Below are 14,824 nucleotides of genomic sequence, written 5' to 3'. Positions count from 1 at the left end.
ATTCTAAAACTTTATCATCATGCTTGTGTGTATTAGTAGAAAGCACTGAGCCACTGTGGGATGACCGTCACTGAATCAGCTATGATAAGATGTCATGTCTAATAGTCTTACCACATGTGGAGAAAGTGTTGACTGTAAGTTAAAGAGCACTCCGATGGTGGAAATTTGCTCCAGCCATTTCCGGCTGACCTCTTTACTGTCCTCCTCATACTCTCCGTTATTGTTGAACCGCAGGTTCAGAGCATTCACAAGCTGCTCGGCCAATGCACACAGCGCCCCCACCAGAGACTGGCAGAATATGACGTCCCGCCGCAGCTGGAGTTCTGTGTCTGGGACAGAAGAGTAGTATAAATATATGTACATATGTGTGTACACTCAAATTTATTCATTATGCATGGAAAATATGTAATTATTTTTCCATATGTTTGTATTATGTTTGGATGTTTTAATGTTTTTGGAAGAAGCCTCTTGAGCTCATCAAGGCTGAATTTATTTGATTAAAAATACAGTAAAAACAGCAATATTTTCAAACATTATTACAATTATTCATATATTTTAAAATGTATTTTCTCCCATCTTTAGTGTCACATGATCATAAATTGTTCTAATGCTGATTTGCTGCTTAAGAAACTTTTTGTTTTATTATTAATGCTCAAAAAGGTTGTGCTGCTTAATATTTTGGTGGAAATCATGATACATTTATTTCTGGATTCTCTGATAAATGGAAAGATGCTAAAACATTTGTGTGGTGCTGGCTAACAGGTTAACAATGAATTTACTGTCACTTGTGATCACTTTTAATCAATTTAATTTTTACAATTCATGCATTACTTGCTTAAATACTTTAAAAAAATAAATGCATTACTTGGTTAAATACTTTCTTGTTGACACCAAACAAATATTAATATTTGTTGAGAAAATGCTCCAAATGATGATGATAATTCCTCTGAAATTGACATGTATGTGTCAGAAGCCATTATTACCTGGTTAATTTTACTGTTTTAACTACTATTTTATAAATTGTAATTACTCTAATTTAAAGTTTTATTGGCAGATGTTGCTAAGACTGTTTAATTTACTGTTCACAGATCAGCATATGTCCCAATCAGTGGCCTGAGGGGAATCCTGAATGTCCTAAAACAGTTGTAAGCCATGTTCAGAGTGTGTAATACTTTAAGCAGATGGTGGGTTTCACAGCAGTGCTGGGTGGGAACAGAGATTGGAGCTGAGCTGCTGTCTGTGTGGAGCAGTAGGGATAAGGGCTCTAGATCAGGTTCCAAAGCAAACACTCAACAGCTTCCATATGTCTCCCACCACAGACCCCACGAGACAAACCCACTCTCACTTTATCTGTGTCTACAGACACACCCCACTGCAGCTTGACTGCACGCACACAAACATATGCACACACTCCCTGCTACAGAATTCCAATAAAACACTCCCTTATCACAGCACATGAAGGTGTCTGTAAATACAGCTCAGTCCAGAACAGTAGTCGGGATGATAAATCACACACAATGCAGTTGCCTTTCTGAAGTCTCACACAGATGATGTGCGGGACCATGTAAACATTCTGGGTTGCCTTTCAATAACTATTTGAAATGATCTACAATGGTCAAGTTCAACAAGGGAAAGTTGCAAATCTAGAGTAACTTACCAGTGCATTTAAGCAACGCCAACAAGAGTTGACTCCTTCCATCTGCAACAGTTACAAACAGACATGAATACAACCCAATGCACAATAATACAGGACATTATAGCCTGAACAACTTGAACATGAAACGCTTTTCTAATCCAGTTTACTGGTGTATGGGCTGTTCACACAGCATGTTTTCTGCATTTCCACTGCACTGCTTTTCCATCGCTTTTCTATGATAGACGTGATGCCAGCTCAACTTAAAGTTTCAATTTTGTTAAAGTTTTTAACTTCACAAAACAATTTAAAGTATTTTGTTCAGCCATTATTCCAATGGTAATTTTTTAAATCTATTTTTATTTGCAATTATTACTGCAGATTTTATTGCATGAATCATCATTAAAATAATGCACGATGATGATTTGTGCACTATAAAACATGTTCAGAAAAGTAAATAGTTACTGACTTACCTTCTACGAAGCGATGAAGGCTGTTAACTAAAGATTTAATTGAAATAGGCAGATTCCAAGGGTCCTCCTGGATATTCTTGTGCAAGACATACCGCCAATGTGCAGTCCACTCATCCGTGTGCCGAAACTCTATTATAGTTAATAGACATTATAAGTTAAGGACTAAAAATATATACAAATTTATATATTTATATACATTTATATACACAATATAAATATATGCATATAGGGGACAATATAATCTATAAAGCGAATGTGCTTTGCAATATCTTTCAAACATTTTAACAGGTCAAAAGATGTAGCTGGCACTGTGAACTCTCACAAAAACCCACATAATACATAACTGTTGTCAGAACCCCATAGTTAAACACAAGCTAATTATACTACTCCCCTAAAATACATAAAACACATAGGAGAAACTACTGTGGTATTCTCACATGCAGAGGTAATAACGTACAGATGCAAACAGAAACATTCACACACCCCTACCCCACCTATAAAAGTCACCCCCAAACGCACCAACAGAGAACCCAAATACACACATCCCTCAAACGAGTTTCAAATATAGCGCACACGCACACCCGACCGGGCGGTACCTGGCTGACTGTGGTCGTTGTGGAAATGTTTGGTTTCCTCGCAGGCTCTGCTCATGATAGGGCCCTTCAGGAGACTGTTGATCGAGTCAACCTGAGAATGAAAAAGATACAGTTAACCCCGTCACCACAAACATCCTGTGCTAACTGAAGACCGGCTAACGCCCTTGCTAACACCAGGCCTGCTGCTTTCAGTCTGTTCACGTGTAACCTGTCTGCAGTGGATGAAAGAACTCATTATTGATATCTGGGAAACTGAGAGGGGGTCGAAATCTGGTGACCTCCAGAAGACGATAGATTTTGAGGTCAGAGAGCAGAGGTGCAGAGGTCAAAGAGTGCTTACAAGAGATGATGGTAATGTGATAAACGACACTCTGGGAGAAGAGAGGGAAATTAAAGAGGGGATGTATTGATGAAGAGCAAAAATAGAAGACAATAATGAGGTGAGTGGAGTCAGACAAAGGGCAACAGTTACAAAAGGAATATCAAGTTAAAATTGGCAAAAGGGGAACTCAATATACCTGATTGAAAAGGTGTTCCAGACATCCGTGAAGTTTATCCTGCTTGTCTAAAGGAATCTGCATATCACATGGCAACTCATCTCCTGAATACAACAACAACAAAAAACCCAATAAAAATAGCGATGTCCTGTTAGTTATTGTCCTAAATTTCAGCATTGTAACCGTATCTAACAGACGACAGTTACCTGAGCCCATCTCATCACTGCCCAGGTAAGAACTGTTGCTCCGGACGCTGGTGTATGACAGCACTGAGTCTCGGTTACTGTTACATTCACTGTGAAAACACAAACACAAATGTTTTCATGTGATGAGAAGGATGCCTGCACAGACCACTTCCAGATTTATAAATATGTATAGCCAATGCAACAGATGCAAAGTTCAGTAATTATTCAAAGCTAAAGAAAAATTACAATTGTAAAGGAAAGCTTTGCTGAAACAAACAACTCTCCAGGATCTGTGTATGGCTGATTCATTCCTGTTCATTTTATCATGAAATGTACTGCAATGCAGTGGCAGGACAGTGGTTGAACACCTATTATTCATTTAGTTTGGGCTCAGAAGAACACATTTTGATGAGCTAATAACTTTTCTTTTTAGAACAATTGCAAAAAGGGGGAAGTAAATAAATGCTTCCACAAACGTTTAAATTAAACTGGTTAAATTCACATTCATTCGTATTATCACATGATTGCAAAATACCTAAAGGGCTGCTCCATGATTTTATTGATATGATTTTTATTCTGTTGGAATCAAAAGATAAGTAGAAGACTTGCATTGCATGGACAATGTTGAATTTATTTTTTTTCCTACAGAAGAAACAAAGGTAATTAAATAATAAACCATCCCTTGAAGAAAATGTTTACAAACAATTGAAAGTGATTTAGAAACAATTTAAACATCAACAAACTTCAACATTTTCAGAGTTTAGGTGGATGTCATCTTGCCATCCTTAAAATGTTTATTCTGAGACAGAATAAAACTTTCTAAATGTCTTTTTTTGCTCCAAAAAGCTTGAGAGGGGAAAACACTGTACTTAAACCCACTAGTAGTAGAAAGAGTAGAAGTAATTCCCTTTCCCCACCCCACAATGAGAGGGGAGGCCAAATTTAGTGCCACCACAAGCCAAGAATGGAAGCAGATCCTGCTCATGACCAGCAGGTTGCAAAACTCCCAGAAGCAGAAAGTGGAAAGAGGAGCATTCCCTCATATTTTACCATTCAACCTCCTGAACCCTTGAAAATACATCTCCCTCCAACATCCAGCCCTCTTCTCAAGATAACAAGAACAGACGGCCTACCTACATCCCACAGACAAATCCAGTTACTTACTGTAAGAGCCTAAATAGAAGAAAAAGTGCTTCTATCTATAAAACATGACGGCTGCAGCTGTTCATGAGCTCACCCTATCACAGAGTAGCAGGATTTTAAAGTGGAACGCCACATAATGATAGAGGGTGCTAAAGAGGGCATCCATTTATCCCGACAGAAGCATAAAATCCACTCGGCTGTGGTCAGCCCCAGCTTTGCCCTGCTCCGTCAGGTCTAGATCACACATACTTTGCTCCATATAATGATGACAAAACAACACAGACTGACTGTATTCTTCAGCATTTAAAGAGGGCGTCTGGGTTGCTGTGGCACTACAGGTTCTTTGTAAGGGATGTTAATCATCTCCCTACGTGTCTGTTTGACAGGAGAAGCAGACAGGAGCCCAGATGCCTGTCTAGCTCTCTGCTTCACATGTGCTGGAGGAAAACTGGGATTTTAAATCATCTTTTATTGAATGTCAATCTGTCATTTCACAGAATACAAAATGTTATTATTAAAGTCAATAATGACAATTGGTACTTGTATCAATATTGGCATTTTAAAAAAACTTATACTCATTACCGATGTATACTTATTAACAGTGTGGTAATGGGTAATGGGAAAGTTGCAGGTTGGACTTGAACCTGTGTTCCTCATTTAAGAACCCAGGCTCCAACATGTTTTATAAACATCGTTTCCTCACCTGTAGGAGTCTCTGTAGCTCATGGTGTCATGTCCAGAGTCCTCCTGATCATCTTCGTTGACTTTGAAGCACACTTTCTTGTTCCCACCATGCTCTGTCTTGTCTTGGTCCGTCTCTTCTGGTATGGGAGAGGTTGGGGGGGCGCTCTCAAACGAGGGCGGCTCTGAGCCCTGCGGCTGGGTCGGTCCAGTTATTGATGACAGAAGTCTAAGATGAAACATAATTAGAGAGGTTTGGAAACCGATAGATTTGAACTGTTATAATGAATTATGAGAATGTTTTGACATTGAACACTATGTGAGTTATGAGTTGATTCGCTCAATAATGATTCATGTTATTAATGTTGGAGCAGATCAACAGATAAAAAATTATGAGAATAAGACATCATTATCTGATTATTCATTCTTAACGTAATTAAAATTTGAATCATATATTAGACGTTTAAAAAAAAACAAAGAAATTAGTATGCATTTAATTAATCAAAATAAAGGGTAAAAACCTTTACATTGTTATGAAAGATTTCTATAGAACTTTAAAGAATCCTGAAAATACTGCTTTTGATCTCACAGGAATATATAACATTTTAAAAACATACACAAAAACAGAAAACAGATATTTTAGTTTGCAATAATATTGATCTATTTTATGGTTTCATTTTAAATTTGATCAAATAAATGACGTTAACGAATAAATTAAACTAGTAACCATATCAAACGTTATAAGAGAGCTTAGTCTATTTAAGGGTATTTTAAGACAATAAGGACAAAACTGTCTCTAGTTGAAGAAACACCCTTTTGTTTTACTAATGATCTTTGTTATTTTATGTGACAAGGAAGTGTAGACTGACAGAAAGGCACTGGGAAAGAGACGGGGGAACGGGATTGGGAAATTAAATCCATTTCACTGACAATTAACTTAAGCACATGCTAGCCACTGAATAACAAACATTCGTTCCTCCTGAGAGGCTGTTGAAATGTCTTCTCTGCAGTCGTCTGTTATGGCTTAAATGAAATAAAAGCCATAAATATTTTTAGACTGTAATAAAAGAACATCCTGAAGTTTTGAACTCGAAGAACTCAAAGAGGAGGCCACTAAAACCTACTCTAAACTATCAGATGAGAATTTGAGAACATTTTTGTAGATTATTAAATATTTTATCTTAATGATTAGATTACATGTATATTAACTATAGATTTATATTTTTATTTTTTTACATTTTAAAGAGCTCATCACACATCACATTAAATCTATTTGAAACATTGATTGATCGAACACTGTTAAATTACTTCACCACTTACACATCTATCTGGGCCACATATTGCTTCATCTCTCGCACTGAAATGTCCAGGCGGTTATAGAGGCAGATGTATTTATCCTGGCTCTCCATGTCTTCCTGTTTGAGAAGGAAGCTGAGACCTCCCTCTTCATACTTCCTGCCGTCCTCTATGCTCCCTTCACCCTCCTCTGTCTCTTCATCTAAACTCTGGCAACTCCAGGAGGGGGCTGCCATGCTGGTCACACAATGCACAGCGTGGGACATGGGATTCAAATTAGCTGCAGGAAGAAAATAAGTGACATTAATCAAAATTTAAAAGAGTGTCACCCTTCTTGATTCACACCCTGGATTTCTTGAGTTTGAGTCACTGAGTTTGCAATCTGGGAATATAAGTAATGCCACCTTACAATCTGGCCTAAAGAAGTCATCTTAGAAGACATAATTATGGTACTCAGACTTTGCAACAGCCCTTCATGCTGGGCGCATGCCTTAAAATGCTGTTTAGGGATGCAACATACTAATTTTGGAGTTTTTGTGACTCAACAACACAGAAGAATCGAATGACTGAAAAGCAGTGAGGGATACACTTGTATGTGGTAAAGCCATGGAACATGAGGCTGTAGGCTGCAGAGAAGTGTAGCAGAGGAATTTTAAACATCTCAGACCGTGAGACAACTGCAGAGCAGATGTGTAGCAGATACTGATAAATAAAAAGCTCTCGTGCTGCAGAGCATAAGAAACAAAGCATTATGTGGTTCATTCCCAGCTACACGTGGCGGCTAGACAGAAAGTTGGGCCGCAGCAGTCTGTGCAGGTGAAGCCAAAAATGAAAGCCAGCTTCTTTGGCTCTAAGTTCTAGGGATGCCCAGTTGAATTTTAAAACTTAGCTAAATGTTAAAGGTCTTGAAATTTTTGGACAAGTACAGAATGGCTTTGGTTTTAAAGTAATTCATTAAAATCCAGGAAAATTTTTTTTTTTTTTTACAAGTTTAAAGCTGTTTGATTAAAGTTGCATCATTTATCGTTATTGTTGCTAATGATATATTTTAAATAAAGATAACTAAATTATAAAATAAAACAAAATGAAATGAAAATGGCTATTTATAAATGTTATAATTGTTTTGCTCCAAGAAGAATCTGGACAAATCTGAACAATTGCTTCACAGTTGAGTTTGCCAATTTGTTGTATTTGATAATAAAGCTAAAATGTCTTAAGGTTTATCCTCTTAAATAAAGCATCAGGCCTCATAAACAAAAACCAAACAGTCATACTAAGAGAGAGAGATGCGGACGCTGGATGACTATAGACCTATGGGACAGTGGGGATGACATCACTAAAAGCTACTTATCATGGTCTAATGGTGTCTTAATGGAGGTCTGATGGAGATGCTTTAAAAGGTTCTGGATTGCTTTGGGAATAGCAGGCCATGATTTTTACAAGACCTGGGAGGTTTTCACCATAAAGCTTAATTACTTTTTTACAACTTTCAATAATTGTAACATGGAGATTTGGTTAACTGAGCCAATGAGCTGAATCGTAGTATTTAATCAAGTCATTCTAAGACTTAAACATTACATATTCTCTTTAACTGATTTTATTTAGCCTTTACAAGAAACAGAAATATTAACATGGATTATAAAAAATATCTAATATTTAACTAAAATACTTAAATTTGATATAATAAGTGCTGTCAACCGATTAATCGCTTCCAAAAGAAAAGTTTTTGTTTATTATGATATATGTATGGGTACTGTGTACACATTTATTATGTATATATAAATAAACACACATACAGTATATATAATGAAAATACTTACATCTGTGTGCATGTATAAAATAATATTCATAGAATGTATATTATATATAAATATATTTAATATATAAACAATTTCTTTTTTCAATATATACATGCATGTGTTTGTATTTATATATACATAAAAAATATTTATTATGTAAACAAAAACTTTTCTTTTGAATGTGACTAATTGTTTGACAGCACTAGAATAAATCCCTTCAGTTATAAATGGTAACATGACTATATGTACCTTGATCAGGATCAAGGCCAAAGAAGGAGTTCTTGCGTCCGAAGCGGATGCTGAAGCCTCGGATTGATGAGGAGGTGTTCTTCGGACAGGACACCTGCATCAGGTTCAGATGACAGTTGGTGGGGACGAAGTCCATGCAGCCCAGAACATGAGGTTTAGTGCTCGCCTGCTTAAACGTGGGCCAGGCCTTCGTCTGCAATTCCTCCACAAACTGATAAGAAAAGAATAGTAAAGTACTATGAGACAGCATTTGCATTGTTTTTAATGCCTTTTATTTAATTTTTAAATATCAATTAGATTAATAAAAAAGGGTCATTCATGTCTCGAAACACGGAGATATTGTATAATCCATAGAGCATTGAGAAAACGATAAAGTAGTAACAGTAAGACAGATGTCACACCTGTTTGTAGCTGCAAATGCGTTTTTCTATGCTCTCCAGCTTGGTGTCACAGATGCTCCGAAACTCAAACTGTGGCATGGTCACCACCTTCTCATTCTGAGCCATTAGCTGTCGGCAGCTCTTCACAAACAGACTGTCGTCCTTCACAAAGGCCTGCAGTATCTGAGAACATGAACATGTGGTAGGTCAGAGAAAACAACTTCCTTTGAATGTCCCTCTAGAAATGTTATATGTATAGTATACGCACAAGCACAATTATGGGTCATCAAAATTCAAAATTCATAAAATGAAATATTTAGTATTAAAATGTGGTCTGACCTTTGCAGCAAGGTTGAAGCAGCCCTTGGGTTCCACCATCTTCTCCAGCACACAGTGTTTGATTCCTGCCGTGCTGACGTACTCGTACACAACCCCATGTTCCACATGAACATTATCCACATTCAGACTGACTGAAGGAACATCGTCAGAGATGGACAACTGTTCCAGCCTTCTTACAGAGCCTAGGAAATCCAAAGAACACACAAGTGTAAAGGATCAAATGGAAACACAAATAAATGTGTACAGGACATCACCTGACATATTCATAAATAGTTCAAACATCTTTTGCTTTTAGTAGGGTTTGAGAGATATATCTGTTCGTAATTAATGTGAATTCACACAAGAGGTCAATGACGTCAATGATCCACCACTGGTCAAAAGTCTTTGGTACTTAGCCGAGGACAAAATGTCTTCACACAAGCTTGAATTCACAAATGCGTATGACACTGGATCTAAAGTTCCAATGGCTTTTGTATTCATAATAGTTTCCGTTAACGACAATAACTTTTTGGGTACACCTGTCGCACCGAGTAATTTGCCAAAAACACACACACACACACAACCTGTTCCATTAGTGCAGCCATCCTCTGAATCTGAGCCATTCTCACACCCCCTAAAAGACATCTGCTCTTCCACATCCTCATACACACGGTACGCCCACTGACCACAGCTCTGCGGCAGAAGAAAAGAACAATATCACAAAGGGAGGAAACAGGCACTGTATAGAGTGTCAGAAGCAAGTAACCTCTGGGATCACCATATGTGGACCACATAGTGTATTAAAAAAAAACACATAATGCAGTGTTGATTCTCACAGTATCTTGCTGCTCCAGGACAGGCTGATGGCCACTAAAGTGCTCCAGGACTTCCTGGTAACTGCTCTGGTTCATGTTGTTGCCATTGACTTTAAGGACACACTGACCGGGCTGAAGACCCGCTGACGCCGCCTCAGAGCCTGTAAACACAAAAATATGCCTATGATGTACAGAGAACAGTTTATTGAAAGGTTCTTTGGAAAATCAAAAATAAAAACAACTATTTGGAACCTTTATTTTTAATTGCGCATCTTTTTATATGAATTTATGATTATAAATTTAGTATCATAATTATATCGTAAGATAAAGAAAAAAAATTCACTTGAGTGCTAATAAAATTTGAAATTTAAACATGTTGCAGCAACGGGAAGATTTATGAGACAAGAACTTATGATTATTGTTTATTAACAGGATGATTTCATGTATTCTTGACTCTGCTTTGAATAGACCACTTATTCTGGAATTTACACCCCCTGCATTCAGGGGCACTTGAAGTGATGAAAGCTCCCATAATGACACGTCATAAATCTCTACTTTTGTCTAAGTGCCGTGAAGATGAGCTAACGGCTTTGACTTCAAAAAGCTCCTAGAGTGCGCTTTTTAAATCCAGAAACGTGTGCAGGCATCCCGAGTTTGGGTTCAAATGCTGAAGAGCACCAGATGTTGATCACATGACCACAGCAGCCTGGTGTCATGAATTTGCTTTATTTGAAAGCTTTTTATAGTACATTAACATCTGTCAGGCAGACAATGCATTCCCCGATTCAGAATAACACATGTGAATTTTTATGGAAAAAATCAGAATGGCTCTAGGGTTTTGAGGCCATAATCACTTTGCATATGAATGTGATATTACGTGTATGCTTGTTTTGATCATTACAAACAATGAGGACTCACCTTTCTTAACTGCATGAACGTAAGGTGGACAAGAACCACAGAGAACAAAAGGAAGAGTGCCATGAACATCTGGGATCTTCACAATCCTGTCATACACACACACACACACACAAAGACAGGATATAAGCACATAAGTTAGGTTCTTTTGTCCCTTTTATTTAAGCAACATTACATGAGCAAGAGTATTGCTGTACTGGATGCCTTCTGTTTTACTAAACAGAATATCTTTTTTTCCAAGAACAACATTGTGTCTAGACTGAGGAACAAGAAGTGCCTTAAACATTAATGAACAGTCATTTGAAAACAACTGTTTTGCGGTGTGCTGCTGTCCTGCATGTAACTCTGATACCAGTCTTTTTACACTGTACCCGGCTACAGTTAACACTTCTGTGTGTCTGGGCATAAGTATTTGATTTCTGTAATAAACATGGATTTACTCTTTGTTCTTGGTGGCCACCAGCAGTCTGAGCGAGCGGCGTATACAGAAGGACTGGTTGATCATGGTCTCCACCTCAGAAAAAGCTCTTAGGAACACCAGGTCTTCATTAATGGAGTAGATCTTTCTACCCGGCTGCAGGCCTGCCATCTGCACCAAAGATATAAAGATGAAAACAAAGGAAATGAATACCACGAATCCAGAACAAACAATCAAAAATGAAGGAAGAAAGCCTTGTAATCTATAAGAAACAGAAAAAAATGGGATGAAAAAAACAAGAAAGAAAAGTTTTGAAGAAAGAGATGGTTAATAAGTTAAGTGTGAAGACTCTGAGGAGAATATGATGGGACATGCTTAATTTCTTCTCCCGGATCTCCAGAGAGCAGAGCTGTGAAGACAGGGGGAGAGGAATGAATTAAGCAAGCGTGTCCTGGACCTGACACATGATCTGAGCAGCCTGTGACGCAAGTGTCAGGACATACATCACTTCCTCTCATTCACTGGATTAATCACCATTACCATCACACTCTCATCTTCTGCAGATGCTCCTGTGAGCAGCAGTGTGAATCCTGAATATGAACAAAATGTCTCGTGTCAGGTCTAACAGGCACAGTGGGGATAAAATGAGTGGTGGTTTAGATCTTAACCATAATTACCTACCAATCTTCCATAAATATCTGGCAGAGCATGAACACAAATAACCCTGTGCACTGAAATTAATGCATTCGAGCTGAACAGGTCCTCTTTCAAATGAGAGATAATGATCAAGCTTTATTTCCCATAGGCAGATTCATCATATTAGATCCACACTACATATCCAACAAAAGACCGGGGAAACAATCAAGGTTAGATTAGATGCAAAAAGAGTCCTTGAGAGATATCAAGAAGAGTTTAAGTCACATTATTATACAACACACTGGATAAAAATAAATGGACATCTATCAGGCTGACACATTTTGCATTATATTAGTAAATATGTAAAACCATGTGGACCTTGAATAAGTCAGATAGATTAACATTTTTGAAATAGAACTGGGTCATTTTTTTTGACAGTTTTTGTGAAATTGCACAGTTCAAATACGAATGTAACCTTCATGTTAACAAAAAAAGGTTCTAAATATAAAACTAAGCCTCATTTAGCAATTACATTTTATATAGTTTTTGAACCTATTGTAATCATACAGTATTACTAACTTACTTCAATGAACCAGTGCTAAATGTGACCGATGATCAGACAGTGAAACTTGTGAAAACAATGGTTTAGGTTTTCTTTCTCTCTAAAGACTACCGGCTCACACATATGGACAGAATTTGGGTGAAAATGCCTTATAAGAAAGAAAACACCACTTACTAGGGAAAATCCCAAATGTGGCAGACTGTGGGACTCGGGCCAAATGTTAACATGTATTTTGGGTTTGTTCTTTCACTGATATTATTTGTATAGGTCAGAGAAATGTGGAGAACTAGGATGCGGTTAACCAAACTCTTACCTCTGCATATGAGCCCTTGGTCACACTCTTCACTACGATGGCCTTGTTCTTCTCTTCAATCTCAAACCCATAGTCCTCCTCTTCAGGGTGGATCTGTGCATGGACAAGAGAAACACAATATCATCACAAGAGCTGGTTGCCTCTCAAAATAAATGAAGAACGGAATGGAAAAAAGGTGTTACTTTCGGGACTCAATTTATGATTTAGCAGCTCGGTGCCACATTGAGAGAGCATCAGCGTTTGTGCAAATGTGTGAACAAGCGATGCTTTCTGTAGTCCAAAAGCTGTTTGAGGTGTTAAGTCTTTTCTTCTAAAAATATCCAAACAATAATTTGTTCAAATGTGCCACAGCTGCATGCTAATAGGCCAGCGCAGGTGCTAAAGGTGTTATCACGGTTGAAAGTATACTGGTTTTAGGTCACGTCTGGAACATTACAAGGATATAATGCTCAGTTTCTTCACAGCTATACATGAGATGGGATTTTATGTGCTTTTATTATCTAAGAGCTTTTAATAAGAACATGTTTACCAGCAGTCTAAATGCCTTCCTTTGTTTTTTCTCTATCTTTCAACCCCTATTTTCTCTGAAAATCTGCAGTGGCGTAAGGTCCTGACGTCTGAAAGCTCTTAGCATCTAAGAGGACATGATCTGGAGGAGGAATCTGTCAGTCTATAAGGGACGAAAGAGTAGTTTGTAAAGGTTAGGGTAATTACTGATGGACGAGGAGGGTCTTAATTGGCACGGAGGAGAAAAATCAATGCATGGCTGATGGTTGTGCTTGAGTGTGTGCCTATAAATAAAGGGGTGTGTTTTGTAAATATGTTACTTTCAACATGAAATTATTGGGTTTTCTGTTTCCTTTTATGTTAGTATTGTTGATATTGGGGCCAGTTTGTCAAACTGAGAATGATCTAAATCTGATATCTCCTGTATCTTGTCAGGCTACACATAATTTATGTAGTCGAAATTAATTTTACTTTGAGAACAGGATCTTTGAGAGAGAAATGACTTGACAGAAGGTTTGATCATAGGTCACTTGAGCTATAAAGCAACATCTAAACAACTACGCTCGCGTTATTGCAAAAGCTACAGCATTTCGAAATAAGTTCAGCTACTGAAAAATTTGGTTAAGTTAGTGGTATTGCTAGTTATCCGTCAACACTGCTCTCCCCGGCTGTGTGTGTGTGTCTGTGTATCTCACCACTAAGGATTTGGCAAGGATGTTCTCGATGAGTCTGAAGTCACTGCGGAGCTGTTTACTCTTGGAGCTCGTACCCTCTGTCTCCTCATCGGCGTAGAAGCGGAAGAACTGTGACTCGTCCTTAAATTCGCTTTTCTCCAGAACTGTAAGGCAAAGTTTGAATTTAATTCAACTGGAATTTAATTTTAAAAAACTATTTCACACATTTAGAAACAGGTAAACCAAACACTCAGTGCTGGTCATATCTGCTGAAGACAAAATGATTTGACAGTGTGAAATGGGCCGATTGCATCACCCTTCAGTTCCCGTCAAAACAACTCATGATGTCTGTGGGATTGATGTTTGGGCAAATCTGAGGCGAAGGATGAAGGCAGAGGTTTTAATGGGAGATCTGCTGTGTTTTTCCCTCTCAGGAAGAGATGTGACATTGAGTGTGTGTGTGTGTGCTTTCTGTAACTTTGATCTATGAATTCCAAACAAAACATTGTTTTGGACTATTTTGGAAGTTGAGATCCAACGTGGCTGCAAAACACTTCAATTACTCTGACAGGACGCTTGTGCCTGTGAGCATGTGTATCTCATCTGAAAATGATCTTTTCCAATATTGTGACTATTTCTGTTCCATCAGAGGCCCCAGATGTTATTGCAGCAGCTGTTTACATCTAAAGCACACTCATCTCTCTTCATTTGACTTTTCTGTGTCTCTCATACTA

At 37.9% G+C, this 14,824-nt stretch overlaps 1 protein-coding gene across 1 annotated transcript in view; it reads right to left on the bottom strand.

The window, feature by feature from the left end:
• The window catches only part of LOC113107596 (phosphatidylinositol 3,4,5-trisphosphate-dependent Rac exchanger 1 protein-like), a 64,897-nt gene that overhangs the window by 7,907 nt on the left and 42,166 nt on the right, over positions 1–14,824 (bottom strand). Inside the window, exons 16-32 of the mRNA XM_026270220.1 lie at positions 14,112–14,254; positions 12,910–13,002; positions 11,421–11,569; positions 10,984–11,069; positions 10,087–10,226; positions 9,835–9,943; positions 9,272–9,453; positions 8,954–9,115; positions 8,553–8,763; positions 6,529–6,784; positions 5,231–5,437; positions 3,406–3,494; positions 3,221–3,303; positions 2,703–2,793; positions 2,107–2,235; positions 1,658–1,699; positions 112–329 (exon numbers count right to left, since the gene is read on the bottom strand). Coding sequence (XP_026126005.1) covers positions 112–329; positions 1,658–1,699; positions 2,107–2,235; positions 2,703–2,793; positions 3,221–3,303; positions 3,406–3,494; positions 5,231–5,437; positions 6,529–6,784; positions 8,553–8,763; positions 8,954–9,115; positions 9,272–9,453; positions 9,835–9,943; positions 10,087–10,226; positions 10,984–11,069; positions 11,421–11,569; positions 12,910–13,002; positions 14,112–14,254 — 2,390 coding nt within the window. The remainder of the gene's footprint in view (positions 1–111; positions 330–1,657; positions 1,700–2,106; positions 2,236–2,702; positions 2,794–3,220; positions 3,304–3,405; positions 3,495–5,230; positions 5,438–6,528; positions 6,785–8,552; positions 8,764–8,953; positions 9,116–9,271; positions 9,454–9,834; positions 9,944–10,086; positions 10,227–10,983; positions 11,070–11,420; positions 11,570–12,909; positions 13,003–14,111; positions 14,255–14,824) is intronic.

The sequence above is a fragment of the Carassius auratus genome, chromosome 8 (assembly GCF_003368295.1).
Source record: "Carassius auratus strain Wakin chromosome 8, ASM336829v1, whole genome shotgun sequence".
Classification (NCBI taxonomy): Eukaryota; Metazoa; Chordata; class Actinopteri; order Cypriniformes; family Cyprinidae; genus Carassius; species Carassius auratus.
This window is presented reverse-complemented; position numbering and strand designations above follow the sequence as displayed.